Raw genomic sequence first — 23934 nt, 5'->3', positions numbered from 1 at the left:
ACATTGTCAGGTACAGTGTGCTATATGTAAGGCTGTGGCTGTATTTAGCTGTCAGTGTGAGATCACATCGTCAGGTACAGTGTGTTATATGTAAGGCTGTGGCTGTATTTAGCTGTCAGTGTGAGATCACATTGTCAGGTACAGTGTGCTGTAAGGCTGTGGCTGTATTTAGCTGTCAGTGTGAGATCACATCGTCAGGTACAGTGTGTTATATGTAAGGCTGTGGCTGTATTTAGCTGTCAGTGTGAGATCACATCGTCAGGTACAGTGTGTTATATGTAAGGCTGGCATAAGGAACCGAGTAATTATTTATGAAAAGAACATTGCATTTCATTTTCAACAGTAGCAGCATGAGCCAGCGTTACACATTACATAACATCAAAGCATCTCTTTCAAATACCCTCTTCTCATTTGGAGGTAGGAGTGATTATATGGCACTGTCCAAGTGAATGATAGATCTGTTTTAAATACCAAACATATAATCACTAGGAGCTTGGGTTTCTAACGAAATGTAATGCCATAGTGGTGCATGTTATAATTGTTTGTTTTATAAGGAATTGTAATGGTTCTCAAACATTATTATTGTTATGTATCAATGAACTAGTTTCTTAATCACATTAATGTTCATTTGAATTATTCTCAGAAATACCAGTTCATTGTGTACTCTAGACATGTTGTTTAAACTAGGTCTTTAGTTTACTGTAAGACAAGAAATGTCTATGACACTGTCATTTTGCAGATGTCCCACTGTGTACATATTTACAGCAACAAATAGTTGTGTATATCAAGTAAACATATACTAGTCCCCACGAAATCCATGGCAAAATGTCCTAAAATCTGCAACGAGAAAAGAGTGTTTTCTACAAAATTCTGCGGCAATGAAAAACAGTGTTAATGAGTATAAATAAAGAAGAAAAAGTAAGTCGTAGTTAAATTCATTTTTTTACTAAAATCTGAAAAAAATCAGAACAAACATGTTTTCCATATTTTGTGGAAATCAAAGAAGAAGAAAAAAACAACACATACAATAAAGCAGAGAGTTCACTTTTTAAAAAAAAATTTACAGCACTGACTATTGGATGCCATTTTTGAAACTATACATACCACATAACAATTCTTAAAAAATAAATTAAATACAGTTATGGCCAAAACATGTGACTATATTTAATCACATTAGTAATAATTACATTTGCCTAACAGAATTAAGATTGTAGTGGTGCACAGGGACTCAAATTAGCATTGGTACATTTTAGAAATGCACTGTTTTACAAATGTGTACTAGGCTTGGAGCATTTTTGTACAAATGTAACAGGGTATTTTTAGAAACATGTGTTGTTCACCAAAATGATGTATTTTTAAAATGTATCCACATCAAGACAGCACATGGAAATAGTTTGGAAGCTGTGACAAGCGCTTGGAAACAGTGACAGGCGACACTGATTGGCTGATAAGTGCTGCCGTCACACACCCCAAAACAAACAGGAAAGAAACGATTTTAAAAAAAAGAGGATTTTCACAAAAAAGTTCTCATCCGAAGTAATCGGACCATGTCTAATATAGTTCGCCGCCCCCTTCCTTTTTGAGCATTCATGTTACTACACCGTGTACAAAAAATGTGTGTATTTCCATATACAATTAGAATGACATCTTTCTGGAGCTGCAGCATAGGGAGTACATGCAAGGTCCTGATTGTTTTTCACAGACCTTTCACATAGGAGTAACAGAACAACGCTTCGCTTTGAACTTGCGACTAAACTATGAAATCCTTTTGTAAAATAATAATAATAATAATAATAATAATAATAATCATCTTACCTTATTTTGTTCTTTAGTAGCAACTGTTTATCTATCCGTGGTCGTTGTCACGGTCTTCTGTCGTTTTAACAGAAGTTATGACGGTGAGTTATTGGAAATACTGGACTTGCATTTTGCATTTGTTCCCTGTATTTTGCCATTATATTCGGTGCTAATTTAGATTTGTTTCCGGAGCTTACTGATGGCCTTAGGAATCTCTCCGTGGCTGAACTAAAGCTTGCACTGAAACCCCGCCACACTTCTCACTATACAAATCACGTGTGTGTGCTCTAGTGACCTGTACAGTGATAGTAGGGAGCAAATGTTTGTGTTTTTGTTTTTTGGCAAAACATGTAAAATTCTGCAAGAGAGAGAGCAAATTCCATGATTTTTTCCGCGATCGCGGAATCTTGGAGGGACTAATACACTGAAAAAAAACTAAATTGAGTAATTATGCAATTTTTTGCAGCTGATTTTTAACAAGAGCTAAATTAGTGAAAACTTCTCGCCAGCAGACATTTAGGAGTAGATGTACTAAAGGGTTGCGCCTGTCGCAATAGTCGCAAACCAGTTGCAAGTGAGTCAGAAGTCTTGGGTGAAATGTACTAAACATGCGCAATGCTATTTGCAATTTTTAAGGAATTTCTTTTGTTCGTGGCATGATGTGCCTCTAGAACCTGTGTGCTGACAACTTCACTCTGATGGTAAGGGCCAAAGTTAGTCAGATTTATATTGGGCAGGGCTGGCCCAAATCAGGCCTGGTTGTTAACCAAAGTACTCAAACAGCTGACCCTAATCATCCCTTTAATTGGGTTGAGTTAACTAGGGGGGGCAATAACTTTTTCACACCTGAAGATTGCATGTTTGATTACCTTGCACACCAAACAAATGAAAGAAGCACCAAACTTTGGTGTCATTTTTTCTCTCAGACTCCCTCTATATACTACTACAACCCACAAAAAAATCTGACAAAATACAATGTGAAAAATGTGCAAAAATGCAGAAAATCAGACGGGGCAAATACTTTTTCACGGCACTGTATGTACAGTATTAAAATAGGTAAAAGATATAGATAAGAATGCATTGTACAGATGATGTTTACATTTAACAAAAATAGTGTTATTTTGATTCTTGCACCCTTGCATGTATAGACGGTATCCTTCGGACACTCTCTGCTGCAGCAAACCACAACTCAAATGCTACTATTTTATTTGAAAAAATGTCGCACAACTGTCGATAGAGATCTTGCTAAGATGACCCAAATAATATTTAAATTAGTATATTGCATCTCTCTTTATTAACATATCCGACCGGCGAGGGCTCAGTACGGGTGCTTTTCCACTGGCACATCTGATCCGCGAGGGCTCTGTGCAGTATGGGTATGGGTATGGGTACAGTACGGGTATGGGTGCTTCTCCACTGGCACATCCGACCCGTGAGGGATCGGTATGGTACGGGTACGGGTGCTTCTCCACTGGCACATCCGACCCGTGAGGGATCGGTACGAGCACAGGTACGGGTGCTTCTCCACTGGCACATCCGACCCGTGAGGGATCGGTACGGTACGGGTACGGGTGCTTCTCCACTGGCACATCCGACCCGTGAGGGCTCGGTACGGTACGGGTACGGGTGCTTCTCCACTGGCACATCCGACCCGTGAGGGATCGGTACGGGCACGGGTACGGGGGCTTTTCCACTGGCACATCCGACTCGTGAGGGATCAGTACGGTACGGTACGGGTGCTTCTCCACTGGCACATCCGACCCGTGAGGGATCGGTACGGTACGGGTACGGGTGCTTCTCCACTGGCACATCCGACCCGTGAGGGATCGGTACGGTACGGGTACGGATGCTTCTCCACTGGCACATCCGATCCGTGAGGGTTCGGTATGGTACGGGTACGGGTGCTTCTCCACTGGCACATCCGACCCGCAAGGGATCGGTACGGGCACAGGTATGGGTGCTTCTCCACTGGCACATCCGACCCGTGAGGGTTCGGTACAGTACGGGTACGGGAGCTTCTCCACTGACACATCCGACCCGCGAGGGATTGGTACGGGTATGGGTACGGGTGCTTCTCCACTGACACATCCGACCGTGAGGGCTCGGTACGGTACGGGTACGGGTGCTTCTCCACTGGCACATCCGACCCGTGAGGGTTCGGTACAGTACGGGTGCTTCTCCACTGGCACATCCGACCCATGAGGGATCGGTACAGTACGGGTACGGGTGCTTCTCCACTGGCACATCCGACCCGTGAGGGTTCGGTACGGTACGGGTACAGGTGGTTCTCCAGTGGCACATCCAACCTGTGAGGGTTCGGTACAGTAAGGGTACAGGTGGTTCTCCACTGGCACATCCGACCCGTGAGGGCTCGGTACGGTACAGGTACGGGTGGTTCTCGACTAGCACATCCGACCTGTGAGGGATCGGTACGGTACGGGTACGGGTGGTTCTCCACTGGCACATCCGACCCGTGAGGGCTCGGTACGGTACGGGTACGGGTGCTTCTCCACTGACACATCCGACCGTGAGGGCTCGGTACGGTACGGGTACGGGTGCTTCTCCACTGGCACATCCGACCCGTGAGGGTTCGGTACAGTACGGGTGCTTCTCCACTGGCACATCCGACCCGTGAGGGATCGGTACAGTACGGGTACGGGTGCTTCTCCACTGGCACATCCGACCCGTGAGGGTTCGGTACGGTACGGGTACAGGTGGTTCTCCAGTGGCACATCCAACCTGTGAGGGTTCGGTACAGTAAGGGTACAGGTGGTTCTCCACTGGCACATCCGACCCGTGAGGGCTCGGTACGGTACAGGTACGGGTGGTTCTCGACTAGCACATCCGACCCGTGAGGGATCGGTACGGTACGGGTACGGGTGGTTCTCCACTGGCACATCCGACCCGTGAGGGCTCGGTACGGTACGGGTACGGGTGCTTCTCCACTGACACATCCGACCCGCGAGGGATTGGTACGGGTACGGGTACGGGTACGGGTACGGGTACGGGTACGGGTATGGGTACGGGTGCTTCTCCACTGACACATCCGACCCGCAAGGGATCGGTACGGGCACGGGCACGGTAAGGTACGGTACGGTACGGTACGGGTATGGGTCCGGGTGCTTCTCCACCGACACATCCGACCGCGAGGGCACGGTACGGTACGGGTATGGGTGCTTCTCCACTGACACATCCGACCCGTGGGGGATCGGTACGGTACGGGTACGGGTGCTTCTCCACTGACACATCCGACCTGCGAGGGTTCGGTACAGTACGGGTACAGGTGGTTCTCCACTGGCACATCCGACCCGTGAGGGCTCGGTACGGTACGGGTACGGGTGGTTCTCCACTGGCACATCCGACCCGTGAGGGCTCGGTACGGTACGGGTATGGGTGCTTCTCCACTGGCACATCCGACCCGTGAGGGCTCGGTACGGTACGGGTACGGGTGCTTCTCCACTGACACATCCGACCTGCGAGGGATTGGTACGGTACGGGTATGGGTACGGGTGCTTCTCCACTGACACATCCGACCGTGAGGGCTCGGTACGGTACGGGTACGGGTGCTTCTCCACTGACACATCCGACCCGTGAGGGCTCGGAAAGGTACGGGTACAGGTGGTTCTCCACTGGCTATTTGTCGAGCCGAGCAAGAACCAAACCATGAAACTCCAGCCTCACAAGACATCTGAATCCAAACAACATGCCGGGAGCGAGTGTGATGAGAGAAAAGTACAGCCTTGAGATATGGAGGAAGTGCAGGCTCTCGTTTAACTGTGGGCAGATAGAAGTGTTCAATAACATCTGTAGTTGTGCATCAAAAATGAGAAAGTTTATTCCTGAATTTCTGACGATTTTAAGCAAATGGACATAAACCGCTGGTACGGTACACTTAACTCACACACTCAAAAACCCACAATTCTACCAACTTTCTCACCCTTGACCTTTATTATATTAATATAAAGGAAAAAAAAATGCGGAAAATAAAACAGTTCTAAACTTATTTACAAAAACATTGTAAAACAAAATACAGCTGTACCATACATACAACTACAGCTCTTGTTGCACCCAAACAAAAAACAACTATCCTTAAAATGGGATATCTTTGGCAAATCATATTTTTAAAACCTTCTTTTTCCCCCTTCAACAGAATTAATTAAACTTTATTAAGTCGTTATAATCAGTAAAATTTGTGGATTATAAAGAAATTCCTAACTATATTTACAAAATATAGTGATACAAGATACAGCTGAACCGTTGGTCTATTAATTTTTGAACACCATTTGTTTGTGGATCTTTTGGCAAACTGAGTTAATTAGTAACAACTGCCTTTAATAGCATGTGACGTCAGTAGTACAGCTCGGCTCTGCAGTGGAAAAACAACCCAGGCTCTCCTTAATCGTACCGTGAGGGCTCGGTTGTACAGTGGAAAAGAGGTATTACATGCACAGTTCCTTGCACACCTAGGCTGCAACTGAACTAGCATGGTTGATACAAACCAAGCCTGACAGCTGCTTCTGCTGTAGGTGTATTTGACTATCTTTATAGTCCCCTTGGTCACACGTGAGACTTATTATGCTACCTCCACACAGAGTTGGTGAAGCTTATCAGGTACAGCAGTGTCAGCCAGTGACTTTAACAAGGGCTGTTGTGATATACTGGTGTATTTTTGACAGGTTAGTCTTATATCTGTTAATGTTTGTTTGAACCCTGTACACAAACCTTTTGACTCATGAGTTAGAATGTGTACAGTAAGAAAAATTACTAACGAGAAGAAGCCAATCATCCCATCCGGTTCCTGGTGCCTGAATAATCTAGTTATCTAGTACCAGGGATTCAGCATCAGCAACAAGGCTTGTTAACTCATTTCATACACTCACTGTTCTCTATGGCTAAATATATTTAGTTCCGTTATTTTATATATTTTACATGTTAGGATAAGACATGAGTCTTAGATGACTGTGGCAAGAGGGCTGCCCTAGAGATATACATAAAAGGCACATGACAAACAACAACCCGAAATCAGAAACAATTATTAAAACAGACCAATTCAACGCGTAATACCACTGGATAAACTATGTGAAATGATTTGAGATGTTTTCTAGTAGTCCAGTGGTACAGCCATGTACTGTATACCCAAGTTATGTTTCTTACATTAGACTACCTAGGAGTGCCGTCTTCTGTGTGCACCAGGGAACAAAATATGTGTATGTTGAAACGAAACCCTGGACTAGCTGTAGTTACTTGAGAACCAGCATTGATGGACACTGCTTTAAAAAAAAAAAGAAAAAAACAAGACCACATTAAACAAATGATGATATTTCTGTCCACCTGGCATCCATTTAGCAACTATCAGTGACAGGCCGTTTGGACAAGCTACAGACCACCTTTCAAGATGGCTGCAAAAAACTACCTGCACTGGCGTCTCCTGGCAGGTCTTTGCTGTTTTGTGGCTGTGAATGACTCTTTTGTGAAGTAGATTCCCAGGGGCGAAGATGAAATTAATAAAAAAAACAGCTCCTGATTCAAGGTGACAGTTTATAAGAGTGTGCCTCTGAATCAGCAGATCCCTGGAATAACATTACTGCTTTTCTGTTTGATTTACAGCAGCAGATTTTTACTTTTTCATTATGTTGTGCCCAACTCTGGTTGTCCTTCTCTCTATGTCTTGTGTGTGTGTGTAAGGATGTTTCACATTTAATCTGTCTGCATGTGTGGACCTTTCCTGTGCTAAAAAATAAGTGTATCGAAGTCTTTGGGATATAGTCTTGCTAAGATCTCTTGTTTTATTTTTTCAGAATGGCCATTCAGGTGAACAAGTTTGATTTTGAGGATCTCCCAGAACCCCAGGATGACAGAGGCCAGTTCACCAGCCTGAAGCAGCTGGAGGAGGAGAGGCAGCAGGCCAGGGGATACGAGATCAACAGCAAACTGGACATCTGCTGGGAAATCATATCCTTTCTCACGGCTCACTGTTTCTGTGGGATTTACTGTGTTTCTTTTCAGAGCGTGAAAACTGTATGTTTCAGAAATGAGAGCAGTAGTACCTGTCCCACAGGTAGTGTATGGAAACCAAAAAACAGTTAGTGTGCACTGCTGAGGAGACAGATATGGGCAGTAAAGGAACCCTAGAACATTAAAAAGAAAAAAAAAATGTTTTAGCAGACAATTATGATATTTGAAGTGTTTTTTTTCCTTCTTTTTCTTCATCTTGAAAAGTTGCATCCCGTGGTTCTGAAGAGTGCTTTCTTGTGTTGTTGTTCTTTTGCTGAATGGAGCTCTTTTTTTCACTGAACATGTTCCAGTCCACAAGCATTGCTGCACTGCCTTGTTAATTTAACTGAGTGTTGGCACAGCATGGCACATAGTGTTGGGAAGCTGTCAGAGGTGTGAATGGTAAGACATTAGCTGAGCCACCCAGCTGCATGCCTTTGTTGTGTGTGTGTTCCACTCTTACTGCTTTACTTGACAGTCTCTTACTGCTTTACTTGACAGCGCAGTCTCTTACTGCAATACTTGAAATGTATTTGCTTACGATTGTAAGTCGTAACTTACCAAGTGATTCCATAAATCTTAACCATTTTGAACGTCTATTAGCTACAAGGTCTCAAATGTGCAGTTTTGAAAGAAATGCCTGTTATAGCACGCATGCATTTTCATTTTAAAACAAGATACAAGGACACGCTCAGTTTCTGTGCCTTGTTCTTGGGTTATTAAGTTGCACTTCCTGGATCATTTCACCTAAGCAGTGTCTTCTGGGCCGAAGCATATTACTGGCTGAAGGCATGTCGGTTAAAAAGGGAAGCAGCTGATTGGTTATTGACAGGAAAAAAAAAACAGTGAAGGGGTGGGTACAATTCCACTACAGGTGAAATGACAAACAGTCAAAAAGCATGACTTGTAATCAAATTTCTTTAGCCTACTGTAGTCCTTTTATCAAATACAATATCAGCAATGATGCAGTAAATTTTAACTGTTAATTTAGTCAACAAATAGAAACAATCTTTCAAATAGCTTTTCAGTAAGTATAACTTACATAAATAAAGCAACACACAGTCTGCTTACACATTTCAGTAGTTACTGGCATGTGCTGTGCATTCCCGCTGCTTCCTGATGGTTTTGAACCCAGGCACATGTCGCGGGACGGATACATGAGAGTTCATAACAAGCAGTGTAGTGCTGATCTAACAAAAAAAATACAGACAGAGAAGGTAAAGGCATGTGACTGTGTTGCATTTTATAAGAGAATCAGTCTGTTACAGTGCTGAGTGACAGATTAATGAGGGGAGGATAAATGGGCTCTGACTGTATAATTAATGGATATGCATGGTAGAGAAATGTGATGGAATTACTTTGTTATATTACTTTAGGCTCTAGCATGGGTTCTACATGTGCTGCCTGTTTCAGGCAATGTGGAAAACATGAGCCACTTGATTACATTGTTGGCTGTTTTAGGTTTCTGGCTGAATGGTCTTGTAACAGAGACTTGAAATGGACAGTTTGATCAGCGCAGTCTCTTATCAGGTTCGTTCCACTGCTTACAAAACTAACATGCATGCAAGGCTGAGATCTGCAAAGGGCTTCTAGCTGAACCTTTTTATAAGACACTTACTATGGTCATTAGCCAAGATGTTTACCTGCTGTATGTCCCTGAGCAATGCATGAAATGCAAATGGCAACATTTTGTTTTATTCTTGGCTGAGAGCCGAACAAGGTGACTTTAACCTTTCCTGCATTCAGAATTAATTAGTTTTGAATAAACCAATACTGGATATTCCGTAAATGAGATCAGATACGGAATGTTGCACTGTTGCACCGTCAGCATGAAGAGATTTAATACTGACAGGACTGTTATTTGCAAATTGCTTGCAAAGTGAAACCAGTGTTGAATAATTGTGATGGAATTACTTTGGCTTGTTCTGAATGTTTGTTTTTTGTAAGAAAAAAAAAAAAAGTACAGAGTAAGATCTTTATCCTTAGCCAAAGAAAAAAACGTTTGTGAAGGTTAACAAACCCATGGAGTGCTTGCGTTGAATGGCTGTGTAGTAAATACCGGACAGTATATGCCTCTAACAATCTAAAACAGAAGTGGTTCTCAGGGGTTTATCCTTTTCTACCCACTTAGCTGTGATTTTTTTTTCTTGACTGAGATTTGCTAAGCTTTCAATGTTGTTACTACCAGTATGAAATACTTACAGTTTGCTATGCAGTATACAGTTATATTTACTGTATGGGTTACTGCAACTCAAGTGCTAGATTGTGTTAGATTTATTTCCATGGAAATGGTCTTCTCCTTTAGAGGCCGATTGCAAATTAGCTTACCTATTATGGGTAAAAGTGGTGTCATTTTGTTTAATTTTGGATACATAGTGAAAAGTGTTGAATTTAAATCAAGGGAAGTAACGTTAAAACTTTACAATACATTTGTAAGACCTCATCTAGAATATTGTGTTCAGTTCTGGTCACCTCGTTACAAAAAGGATATTGCTGCTTTAGAAAGAGTGCAAAGAAGAGCAACCAGAATTATCCCGGGTTTAAAAGGCATGTTGTATGCAGACAGGCTAAAAGAATTGAATCTATTCAGTCTTGAACAAAGAAGACTGTGCTGTGATCTGATTCAAGCATTCAAAACTCTAAAAGGTATTGACAATGTCGACCCAGGGGACTTTTTTGAATTGAAAAAAGAAACAAGGACCAGGGGTCACAAATGGAGATTAGATAAAGGGGCATTCAGAACAGAGAATTGTGAGTCTGGAACCCACTCCCCAGTAATGTTGTTGAAGCTGACACCCTGGGATCCTTCAAGAAGCTACTTGAGGAGATTCTGGGATCAATAAGCTACTAACAACCAAATGAGCAAGATGGGCTGAATGGCCTCCTCTCATTTGTAACCTTTCTTATGTTCTTTTTTTTTCAGCTGAACAACCCAACTAATTCACTATTAAAACCATTTAAAATAGATGTTTATTCCATTAAAGCAGGAGTGAAAATAAAAAGTAAAACAAAACTGCAAACTGTTTTGTTTTTTGCGGGGCTCACTAATCATTATTATTATTATTATTTATTTCTTAGCAGATGCCCTTATCCAGGGCGACTTACAATTGTTACAAGATATCACATTATTTTTACATAGAATTACCCATTTATACAGTTGGGTTTTTACTGGAGCAATCTAGGTAAAGTACCTTGCTCAAGGGTACAACAGCATTGTTCCCGCCTGGGGAGTGAACCTATGACCCTCCGGTCAAGAGTCCAGAGCCCTGACCACTACCCCACACCGCTGTCTAATCGTTCTAACGAGATTCTCCATGAAGTAACAGGATGAGCAGTATACTAGTTTACAGCATGCTTTGTTTTTCTGTGGGATTTGAAGAGCCTGGAGCCAAAAGTAAAACTTTTTTAAATACAATACACCATAAATGTAGGTGCAGCTCTCAGCCTGCATCTGCCAGTGACATCTGGGTGCCTCTTACAGTGAGAGGGCTCTGCTTGTGATATGAAGGAGAGCAGATGGACTCGCGTAGTTTTAAATTGAACATTTATAGAGCATTTATAGACATGGAACATTACCCAATGATAACAGTTTATTGATAAACTATGGGAACAAGTGCGACAATAGATGATGCTAGACTGTTTTTGACATTTCGAGTAGCTTTTTAATATTTCTATTTTAATGTCATAATATTTCATATACATTTTTTTTTTATTTAGCTGAAAATAGACCCCTAGACAGGCTTTGCATAAGTTGTTCTTTGTCGCATTGATGTAGAGAATTTATCTTCATCAGTCACGGGGAATTTCCATCTATGGATACAAGTTTGAATGTCATGCATGTCAAGCATGCCCAGCATGTCACACCAATTTACTGTAGAGTGCCGCATAAAACAGGAATAAAAAGCAATTAAAACACGTGCTGAAAATACAGAAATAGAAGTTCCAGCTGTCATCACCATTGAGGTTTCCTAATGAAGGTGTACAGGCAAAAAAAAAGAACATTTTGTCCCCTTTTCCGCTTGTGTATTTATTACTCAGTTCTGTTTTTCGAGTTGCTTCCAGTGCTGCTACAGTGCCCTTCTGTGTGCTGGCACAGCTACTGAAGATAAGACAGTGGTATAGAAACAGAGCTCCCATTCCCTGGCTGCAGCCACACTCTCTGCTGTGCTCTGCATTAGTCATTGTTTGTTTTACTGCCAGTTTCTTCTTTTATTATTTGTTGTTGTTAATTTTTCAACAGCTACACCACTGTATTACACGGTCGGTCTTAACAAAGGTAGACAGGTCCGTGATCAACAAGGATGATTTTCACTAACCTGTGGATCAAACCGCAGTTACTGTGGCTGTGCCAAGCATCCCACAGCTCAGCTTCTGGTAGGACAAGCTGTTCATTCAATGAGTGCAGTTTGGAAACATCAGCTACTGCTTGTGATCCAGGAGGAAATAGCAGTCAAGTGGAGCGAGCCTTTGTGTATTTACTGTAGCAGTACTAAAAAGAAAAAAAGTCATAACAAATATAACATTTTCATTCAACAGCTAAATTAAAACAAAAGACATTCTAACCGACTAATTAACATAATCATTTTATCCATGTTTTTCCACTAATGCATTTGCCACCATGTTGTCTTATTTCTTACACAGGATGTTGACTGCTTAGTAATGTGAACTCTAGCAGGGGAACTTTGGTCTGCCATTGGAAAAAAAGACAAGTCAACATCAAAAGACAGGTGCGGAAATAACAAAGTGTTCCGAGAAGCTTTTACAGGGTTTACAAAATGTAACAAATAATAGCGCAAAGAAAATAATGGTTAGGATTGGTTAAAGTCAAGAGGCCTGTCTTAATAGTGATTACAATCAGAAAATAAGCAAAAATTGGACCATCAAAAAAAAAAGAGGATCAAAGGAAGAACAAAAAAGGAAAGAAAGAGACACCAAATAAACATATATATATATATATATTACACACATACACAGTGCCGTGAAAAAGTATTTGCCCCGTCTGATTTTCTACATTTTTGCATATTACTGACTGAACAAATAACACAAAAATGTGTTACATATTTCGTTTATTTGTAATGTGTTACATATTTCGTTGATGGCAAGGCATCCAGGTCCTGATGCAGCAAAGCATCCCCAAACCATGACACTACCACCACCATGCTTGACCGTTGGTATGAGGTTCTTACTGTGGAATGCAGTGTTTGGTTTTCGCCAGACATAACGGGGCCCATGTCGGCCAAAAAGTTCCACTTTTGACTCATCTGTCCATAGAACATTGTTCCAGAACTCTTGAGGATCATTCAGGTGTTTTTTGGCAAACTTGAGACGAGCATTCATGTTCTTCTTAGTGAGCAATGGTTTCCGCCTTGCTACTCTGCCATGAATCCCATTTTTGCCCAGTGTCTTTCTGATGGTGGAGTCATGAACACTGACCTTAGCCGAGGCGAGAGAGGCCTGCAGATCCCTGGATGTTGTTCTAGGGTTCTTTGTGACTTCCTGGACGATTTTACGCCTTGCTCTTGGAGAGATTTTGGCAGGACGGCCACTCCTAGGAAGATTCACTACTGTCCCAATCTTTCTCCATTTGGACAATATTGCTCTGACTGTGGTTCGGTGGAGCCCCAGAGCCTTAGAAATGGCTTTGTAACCCTTTCCAGACTGATAGACATCAACAACTTTTTTTCCAGAGGTCTTCAGGAATTTCTTTTGTTCGTGGCATGATGTGCCTCTAGAACCTGTGTGCTGACAACTTCACTCTGATGGTAAGTGCCAAAGTTAGTCAGATTTATATTGGGGAGGGCTGGCCCAAATCAGGCCTGGTTGTTAACCAAAGTACTCAAACAGCTGACCCTAATTATCCCTTTAATTGGGTTGAGTTAACTAGGGGGGGGCAATAACTTTTTCACACCTGAAGATTGCATGTTTGATTACCTTGCACACCAAACAAATGAAAGAAGCACCAAACTTTCGTGTAATTTTTTCTCTCAGACTCCCTCTATATACTACTACAACCCAGAAAAAAAATCTGACAAAATACAATGTGATAAATGTGCAAAAACACAGAAAATCAGACAGGGGGGCAAATACCTTTTCACAGCACTGTATATATTATCTGTACCAGTTCGAAGAGCCGACATCTCCAGCATCACTGCCACACACACCATTGGCTTTCAATGAATTTCAGATTTTAGAATTGACAACATTTCAGTAAACACAAGTTAAGTGCTCTTCCATAAATACAAATTATTGGTTTAGTTTTTATGTTACTTAATTTTTTTTTTTTTTGCAGCTACGATGTGCACTTATTCCCTGCAACTATAGAAGAAAAAAAGAATCAGATTATGTTTTATTCACAGTAGAACTGAAAAGCTGATTCAGGGCCAAGAGAAGTGGCAATATCCCACATGACACAAATCCTGGAGTGCCATAATGTTATTATACATGGGCTCTGAGTTAACTTTGAATATACTTAAATATACGTTAGCTTCAAGCCTTGCCATTATACACAGGCTTGGAGGTCATTTGTATCACCCCCCCCCCCCCCCTTTTCCCATTGTACGTAGGTACTGTCAATTCAATGCTCTGGGATTGCATATATTGATGCATTGTTCTAGATACATTTGGATATATCGGTTAGTTGAATAATTAAAGACATGGATTAGAAGGACAAGTTTGCCTAGCCCTGCTCTTTATATATACAGCACACACAGAACAGGGCTAGACAACCTGCACCCTTTAAATCCATGTCCTTAATTATCCAATTGAACAAATAAAACCCCTGACCATGTAATCAATTACTTGATCAATTAAGTGCACAATTAAATCATAATTGGAGCCTCCAGCCCATAGTCATTTTGAATGTGAACTGTGAAGGATGCGTGTTCCCATTCCTCACCAATAGTTTGTCTGTCAATAGTGGGGCTTTTCTATTTTGAGTTTCTCTTGCGTTTCACTCTGTACACATGAGGAAGGCTAGCGGCCATCAGTAGAACAGATGCGAGCCATACTCTTGCAAGGTTACTCAAGGAGATTGTTAACTGGACACATCTTTTTGTACAATTCAGTTGCTTGCACTGGGTCTGGTCATACCTAACTTTGCTGCACTGTTATTTCTTGGATAATCTACTGTAGTTGCCCCTCCAAGCATAATTATGAAATCGACAACAACTCAAAAAAAAAAAAAACAGCAGCACCTGGCCTCTCATTACTCGTCGTTTAGCTCCCCTCTTTTGACTTCTCCTACCACCTTTATGCTGTTGATGCCCAGATCTTCCTCTCCTTTGACTCCCACATCACAGAATGCCTCTCAGCTATCTCAACTTGGACGCATTCTCATCATCTCAAACTTAAATCTGACCTCCTCTAGTTTACTTCTGCTTCCTCTCCCTCCTCTGACCTCTATATTGGTATTTGTAGCAGGGTAGCATCAAAAATAATACTCAGAGACTAGGAACTGCAGTTTAAATCGCTGGATGTGCATATTTAATAAACAAAATAACACAAAAACACAAACAAAAGGGCACAAGGGCCAAAATAAAGGTTTAAACAAAATACCACAAAAACTGTCCAGGCTGGGCAGAGCCTTCACTGAACTTTTTAAACAAAATGGCAACACACAGGTAAAAAAAAACTACTCCCCTCCACAACCACAGGATTTCTGCCTTGCCCCTCTGTGGTGGAACCAGCTACCAGAGAACTTCAGGACTGCTCTGTCTCTCACTGCCTTCCGCAACCCCCTCAAGAGCCCCCTGTTCAGACTGCACTTGTAGATCTCTTGATCTACCCCTCCTACCATGCACTGGACTTGCCTGACCTCAGCACCATATTCTGGATACTCGCATAATGCTCTATCCTTGCACTACTAATATGTCATTGTAGATATAACTTGTTGTAATCCTGACTTGTTACTTCCTAGTTCATATTCTATTTTAGTCGTACTATTGCACTTACTGTAAACTACTGTATTTCAATATTTAGCTTGCATTGTAACCCTGTATTGCATTGTAAGTTGGATAAAGGCGTCTGCCAAATAAATAAATAATAAAAACTGATAATAATAGTAGGATTAAAATGGAAACTGGCCTGCAGCAGGTAGCAATCTGCCGGGGCTTCATTCAACAGCAGCCTTTTTTAAGAGCTGCCTGAGGGGTCATGTGCTTGTGGTTGACGTTCAGGACTGTTTATTTTGGAAAATGCTCAGAGTGTGGTGCAAGCCTGAAGGGGCAAGGGCAGGTCTTGCCGTGTTTATTTAGCACTTATACTACCCAGGTGTGGTCTTGCTTATTCTGCTGTTAGTGCAGCACTGGTTGGATTGAGGGCGCTGAAGTTCTACCCAGGTGTGGTCTTGCTTATTCTGCTGTTAGTGCAGCACTGGTTGGATTGAGGGCGCTGAAGTTCTACCCAGGTGTGGTCTTGCTTATTCTGCTGTTAGTGCAGCACTGGTTGGATTGAGGGCACTGAAGTTCTTTCCAAAGTTCATCAGGTGTTTCTTCCTCCCTGTCCCGTTCCCCGTGTTTTCAAAATCGCTGTTCTAATAACTGTAATAGTATACTTGATTATATAGCAGGTATTATTATTATTATTATTATTATTATTATTATTATGTTTTCTTTTAATTGTGAAAAAAAGATTCAATTCTAAAAAAGATGCTACCCTTTGTCCATATGCAGGAGGCAGCCAGTTTAGAGTGTCTAGGTTTATGTATTTATTTGTTAATTTATTTATTCCATTAAGTTTGCAAGTGTATGAAACAGTTCCTTAACATGTTTATGTAAAGGGCAGTCATGTCTGCCCAGTTTTTGTTTCAATACTTTACATGACATTTAGCTTTTAGGATTGGGGCCAGCAGATTAAATTCTCTCTCTCTCTCTCTCTCTCTCTCTCTCTCTCTCTCTCTCTCTCTCTCTCTCTCTCTCTCTCTCTCTCTCTCTCTCTCTCTCTCTCTCTCTCTCTCTCTCTCTCTCTCTCTCTCTCTCTCTCTCTCTCTCTCTCTCTCTCTCCTCTCTCTCTCTCTCTCTCTCTCTCTCTCTCTCTCTCTCTCTCTCTCTCTCTCTCCATAGTCTTATTTTGTCTCTAACACATGGTTAAATTTGCATCATTACAACTTCTCTAAGCACTGCTGTTTGTTACTTAATACATTTTTGTCACAACTTTCCTTGACTGGCATTTACCCATCTCTGAAGCGACAGGGGGAAGCCAGTGTGGAGGGGGTGCTGAACCAGCTGGTCCTGGAACATCTGCAGCTGGCACCTTTACAGTGGGGTGAGTCAAAACCAGGCTTAATTTCTTCCAAAGTGGCGTACTGTCCAGTATTTGGCTGTGGACTATTCCTGTTTTATTATTCCCAATCACCTGATTGCCCTCTTTTGTAAATGCTGCATATTCTTCAAAAGAGTGCTGTCAATGGTACGGTGTATGAAGAACAGCCACTCCTAAAAGTCATGTGGTCTCTGTGGGGGGGGGGGTTCTGACTTCTATAATATTTTTAATTATATTATTAAACACTTATCATTCAGCTTCAGCATTGTTGATTTTGCATGTTAGTTGTTCATGCAGGTCAGTTTTGGTTTACAATGGATTTGTAGGTAATGTCCATTTAAACTGTAAACTAAATCTATTCTTAAGGTAACTTGTAATTATGGACAATGGGCAGGTGTGTGTTTTCTCTGCATTTGCATAGGAATAACCACTACCTATATTGGAGCCGACTTTAATGACTAAATGTAAAAAAATATATTGGTGTTGTCTAATCTGCTTGGATTAGAAAAATAAACTGTAACAAGGTAGTATTGGCGGACTGTCAATCAAAACAAATCCGCAAATCAGAGCTAATAGATTGTCTATCTGGAGGCGGGACACAGAGCGAGCGTTCTGGCACGAGGTCAGTGTTGAAGTCAAGTGATTGCTTTGCTGGCAGATGCGATTACCACGGATCCTAGTTTTCTGCTATAAAAGAAAAAAAATTCTCCGATATCCCCAAAAATCAGCGTTATTCCGCAATTAAAATAAAAGACTATAATTGAATGTGATGTGAGTGCGTCTCGTTTACCACAAGCAGTTTTGTTGAACAAGTATGTTTACTAAATTTAAAGCAGAATTGCCTGTGTCGATGATTATATATGAGAAGTGTATTGATTGGGTTATGAAACAACCAAAAGAACGAACATGCATGTTTTTTGGATGTGTAAAACAAAAAAATTTCCGACAGCATAGAAAATGTGTGTTTCTCTGCGTTATTCCACAGCAAACGGGTTCCTGGGATCCCTGGTGATTACTAACCAACGGACGCTAAAAATTCAGATTTAAAAAAAAAAAGAGTACATGCTTTTGGGATATTCATTTAAGTGTGTTCATAGAATGTGTTTTTTCGCTTGAGTTGTATTGAATGCATTTGTACTTGATTACTGTCTTGTTCACAGTCATCTTACAATAACATTAGAATGTGTTTTGTTGGAAAAATCTTCAAATTGTTTTCTTTGCGCTGCAAGGTGTTTTCTTTTTTTGGTGGGGGGGCGGAACTTTTGAATGACTACTGATTGATAGAGGGGCCACATTGCTTATAAAAACTTATAAAAAAAGCTCAGGCTGAAGCGTGGGCTAGGTGTGACTGGGTTACTTGCTAGCCTACCCTTAGCAGTCACTTTGCCAGTAGCTGTTTTTCAGTCAGCTTGTGTCTTAATAAGTTGTATGTATGTATGTATGTATGTATTTATTATTATTATTATTATTATTATTATTATTATTATTATTATTATGAGCTGTTCCTTGGTTTGTCTGTTCAGATTGATATCTTTCTGGATAGTGTTACCCTCTATGTGAAGTCTCTCACAATCTTTAAAGCTCTATCATACTTATGAATGAGTCCTTATATGCTGTATACCATTGTAATGTGTTTGTCTATCATTCTATCCTTACAGTAAATATTCATTTTAAATGTTTCCTTTTTATCTTAGATGCATGGGTATGGTACTTGAAATGTCCCAGGGATTAGATCTACATTAAACATGAACGTTTGTTTCATGGTTTACTTTAGCCAGTCAGATTCAGAGTAGAGCTGTTGTTGTCTTTTAGAGCTGTAGAAACATCCAGCAGTTTGAAACAGCCAAATATGACCCAGTGTGCCAGAAACGTATCTTAGAGCAAGCCAGATAGGGATAGCGATCTGCTTGTCAGATAGGGATAGGGATCTGCTTGCCAGATAGGGTACTGCTTGCCAGATAGGGATCGGGATCTGCTTGCCAGATAGGGATCAGGATCTGCTTGCCAGATAGGGATCTGCTTGCCAGATAGGGATAGGGATCTGCTTGCAGGATTGGGATCTGCTTGCCAGATAGGGATAGGGATCTGCTTGCCAGATAGGGATATGGATCTGCTTGCCAGATAGGAATAGAGATCTGCTTGCCAGATAGGGATAGGGATCTGCTTGCCAGGTAGGGATAGGGATCTGCTTGCCAGATAGGGATAGGGATCTGCTTGTCAGATAGGGATAGGGATCTGCTTGCAGGATTGGGATCTGCTTGCCAGATAGGGATAGGGATCTGCTTGCCAGATAGGGATATGGATCTGCTTGCCATATAGGGATAGGGATCTGCTTGCCAGGTAGGGATAGGGATCTGCTTGCCAGGTAGGGATAGGGATCTGCTTGCCAGATAGGGATAGGGATCTGCTTGCAGGATTGGGATCTGCTTGCCAGATAGGGATAGGGATCTGCTTGCCAGATAGGGATAGGGATCTGCTTGCCAGATAGGAATAGAGATCTGCTTGCCAGATAGGGATAGGGATCTGCTTGCCAGGTAGGGATAGGGATCTGCTTGCCAGGTAGGGATAGGGATCTGCTTGCCATATAGGGATAGGGATCTGCTTGCCAGGTAGGGATAGGGATCTGCTTGCCAGGTAGGGATAGGGATCTGCTTGCCATATAGGGATAGGGATCTGCTTGCCAGGTAGGGATAGGGATCTGCTTGCCAGGTAGGGATAGGGATCTGCTTGCCATATAGGGATAGAGATCTGCTTGCCAGATAGGGATAGGGATCTGCTTGCCAGGTAGGGATAGGGATCTGCTTGCCAGGTAGGGATAGGGATCTGCTTGCCATATAGGGATAGGGATCTGCTTGCCAGATAGGAATAGGGATCTGCTTGCCAGATAGGGATAGGGATCTGCTTGCCAGATAGGGATAGGGATCTGCTTGCCACAAGACAAAATGTCTTGGACAAACTGCAGTTTTGATTGGCTGTTAACAGTCACATGACTGCAGGAATGTTTGCACTGCCGCACAGTTTGGATCTAATTTAGTAATCAGAGTGAACACTGAATGTTATAAACTCAATAAGACACCGCAGTGTGTACTCCGTGACTCACAGTGCAGCGAGGGAGTGCCATAATTGTACATAGGTTATTGCTTACATGAACAATGTTGAACATCAGTGAACAATGAATACCAATTGGACAGGTTATTTATACAGCAGTGTCCACATGTATTAAAACACCCCATTGCTTCTGTAGTTTTGATTTGTTGTGCATATGAAATCAAACCACTGGAACTGAAAATCCTGGAAAATTGTAAACTAGGCAAATGAGTGATTGTCTAATTGGATTGGTGAGCTTAACAGGCCACACATGCATTTAGTGTATAACAGTAAGAGAAAAGGAACACAGAGCCGCACATGGTAAAATGCATTAGATTTTTTAAAGTTGTTTAAGATGCCTAATTAAAGCACAGAGTGGTTCACACACGAGTGCCTATTGTTTCTATATTGCTGATTGCTGACCGGAAATTGAAATTCTCGCACCCAGTGGTTTTCATGCAGGTAGGTATATAAAGGATATCAATGACGAATCTTGAGGTTTTCTGATAAATGTGCACATTACTGTAGGTCTGCTGCCATATGTTATTATTATTATATATTTTTTTTTTGCTGAACTACGGCTCTCCCAAGCAAGGCTGTACAGAGCACCCGCATGCTGCTGATTTAGTCAGCAAAGGTTTGTCTGGCTGCCTGACTAATTATGTTTCACTTTGCATGCCCCCTGCCCTACTGCTTATTAAACTCTCCCCAGCCTTTGAAACTGCAGCTACAGTACAGGCAGAACAGCATCACACAGGAAATGTCTGAAGTGCCTATTAGAGGTGTGGAGTTAATGGTATTGTGTTAAATGTTGTCATTGTGGGTTTGGTACAGTACCTGGGAATATGTGTGCTTCCGTGCTGTAGAGCACTGGGCTCTTGTGACAAGGTCTTGTGGGTGTTGAGATATGTGCCTTAGTTTCAGGTCAATGCTTGAGTCCTGCAGTGCCACAAGTATGCAGTACAGTAAGACTGTTTGCCTCTCCCCCTTCCTCCCCTTCTGTCCTTAACTCACTGGTTGTCCAGATGAGTGATCATAGGTATAAGTGTTCAGTAGTGGGCTGTGCGTTAAAACCCACGGCTCACTTTACTCAATTAGGCCACCATGCTTTTCCCTGACACGGTTGATTTTATTAGCAGTCAGGCAGTGTATCTGTATCTAGGTTTCACTCCAGGGCAGCAGTGTGGAGTAGTGGTTAGGGCTTTGGACTCTTGACTGGAGGGTCATGGGTTCAATCCCAGGTGGGGACACTGCTGCTGTACCCTTGAGCAAGGTACTTTACCTAGATTACTCCAGTAAAAACCCAACTGTATAAATGGGTAATTGTATGTAAAAATAATGTGATATCTTGTAACAATTGTAAGTCGCCCTGGATAAGGGCGTCTGCTAAGAAAAATAATAATAATAATAAAGAAGGTTTTGTTGTGAGATTGAACAGTTTGAGGGTGACAGTCTGCCACCTAAACTGATGGTGCTGTGTGTGAGGTTGCTTGATTATGAAAGCACAGTACAGATGCAGTCCCGGTCTGGATCTTTAAACGCAGAGCCTCAATTATTCAGTGCCCTCAACAGGGCTATATTTGGGAATACGCTCATACATGTACAGTTCATTAAAAGGCATTGTGTTTTTCATATGGTATTGTCTGGACAATGTGGTATGATTGCCAGTACATTGTACCCACTTCTTTGTATAATGAATGAGCAATTATCTCAATACCCATACACAGAACTGTACTGCAGTTTTTTGTTGTTGTTGATAAAACTACTGTTGTGTAAGCTTTGTAAATTAATGAATTAATTAAAGATAAAGCCTTGACTTGGAGGTGTGAGCTAATACGACTGGCGTATCGTGCTCATGTAACTTGATGGTTTCCTGATGGTAAAGATCAAACACTTTGGAATGTCAGCTTTATATTTGATTCACAGTGTTCTATGATTCTGTAGGCCTGGTACGATTGTGGGCTTGGTACAAAGATTAACCCTTTCGTGCCAATCTGTCAAAGCCTCATATCTCAGAGGCCATTTGAGTTACTGACTTCATATTTTTAGGTTTGTATTCAGCGATTCACAGTCAAGTTTTATTACAGGTGTTGTCCAGTAAAACTTGATCATTTCAAATGGCCATGTTAACGAAGCGTATATACTTCTACCTTTCAACCTGTTCCTTTTCTTCACATTTCAGTATTCCTTATCCGAGATGCCATGTCCCTTCTGTTATGCTCCTGGGCTTGCATTGTTTTCATGCATTGTGTCCTTTGCAGCCAGTGGTTTAATCATCTGTTTAACCAGCAGTCTCACCTCTCCATCCCTTTCTCCCACTGTTACTAAGCAACCGTGATTTAACTTGCATTACCATGGCAACAAGTGCATTTCTAAACATCTGTTTCCAATGAATGCATCAGTCAGCACTCTTGATTTACAGAAACCGATAATCATCCCCGCTTGCTTACGGAGTGGCCGGGATCATTTTAGTTGGCTGGCTCTTTGCACCATGAATCACTCATATTTGTGAGACACATCTGATGACACCGGATTGTATGCAAGATGACTGTTGTAACAACACAGTAATCATTCAGAAGTTTATTGAAACCGAGAAGGCAATACTCACTGTAGAAAAGCAGCCAGTGAAATTTAAACACGTCTAAATGACGTTTGTCACTGATTAGCCAGGATCAGTCCTAACTTTGCAGTACTATAAAATGACATTAAAAAGCGGAATCGAGTATTGACCCAAATGTAGCAGAAGGCTCATGGTCAGCCGCCCACTTGTGTTTTATTCATCAAGGCCCTTTCTCATGCTGCACCTGTGCTCTGGATAGTGCGTTCTCAGGGCTGTGTGAAAAAAAAGGGAACAGCCAGGAGACGGAGGCCTCGTCTAAGAAGGCAAGTTAATGTCATTGGTTTAAAGTGTGCAGTCTGGTTCTTTGACTTTTCTGTTATCTGGGGCTTTGGATCAAAACAAACTTGTCTGTCCTGTTGAGTTGTAAATATTCCTTTAAATCGTCTGCCCCTTTATACTGTAAAATAGTGGTGAATGTCTCGTCGATTGAATGTTTTCCAACGTGCAAGTCAACCAATAACTGTAACTTTTGTTTCCATATTTTTATTTTTTTTATTTTAAGAGGTGTGTGGGTAAAAAAAGAACATTTTATTAAAGCACTGTTTTACAACAATTTTAAAGCAGACATAAACCATGTGCCCATGGCGCATGACTGCAGCATTGTGGCAGGCTGATCACACAGAGCTGAAGTGGTCAGTGAGTTACTGCAGGTTTCAGTTACAGTGATGAATGTAATGGGTTTAAATAACTCAGCCATTCTAAAGAGACAGCCGTCTGGATGTTTGAACGCATGATTGATTAATGATACTGTGGTAAACAGAATGCATGTTGTGTGGGATCCCTGCACTGACTCCTGATCCCATTTAGGGGAGGAGTAACTTTAAAATGATCTTCTTGTTTATTACCCCTGCTGGGGATGCATATTCCCTCTTACAGATACAGTGGAGGCAGACGCCGGTCCACCGCCTGTGGGGTGTATGAAGGCGTTTTTCTGTATGTCTGCATGAATGCAAAACTTATGTGATATGATAACATTTATACTGAATTCATAGCCATTTAGGGGGTCGGATGTCACTTATATATATTTTTTTCTCTTCGGGATTTTAAGAATTTGTTTACAAAGGTAGTTTTAAGGGGTATTCCAAAGAGACCATGTAACTTGGGGACAGAAGTAAGGGGGTACTGATTGAAGTGAGCCCTTAGAGCATGCATTAATGTTACCAGGCCTTCACAGCACA

General features: G+C 41.8%; 1 protein-coding gene across 6 annotated transcripts in view; it reads left to right on the top strand.

Annotated features, from left to right (window-relative positions):
* trappc9 (trafficking protein particle complex subunit 9) overlaps positions 1 to 23934 on the top strand; it is a 383858-nt gene that overhangs the window by 240002 nt on the left and 119922 nt on the right. For 5 of the 6 annotated variants that reach the window (XM_059010260.1, XM_059010253.1, XM_059010235.1 and 2 more), the window contains 2 exons: positions 7596 to 7749; positions 16962 to 17052. In XM_059010260.1, the coding sequence (XP_058866243.1) occupies positions 7596 to 7749; positions 16962 to 17052 (245 nt within the window). Of the gene's footprint in view, positions 1 to 7595; positions 7750 to 16961; positions 17053 to 18034; positions 18425 to 23934 lie in introns of those variants that run through there. The other variant, XM_059010266.1, reaches the window with a different exon arrangement.

The sequence above is a fragment of the Acipenser ruthenus genome, chromosome 3 (genome assembly GCF_902713425.1).
Source record: "Acipenser ruthenus chromosome 3, fAciRut3.2 maternal haplotype, whole genome shotgun sequence".
Lineage (NCBI taxonomy): Eukaryota > Metazoa > Chordata > Actinopteri > Acipenseriformes > Acipenseridae > Acipenser > Acipenser ruthenus.
Note: the sequence above shows the minus strand (reverse complement) of the source record. Positions and strands in the feature narration are given on the sequence as shown.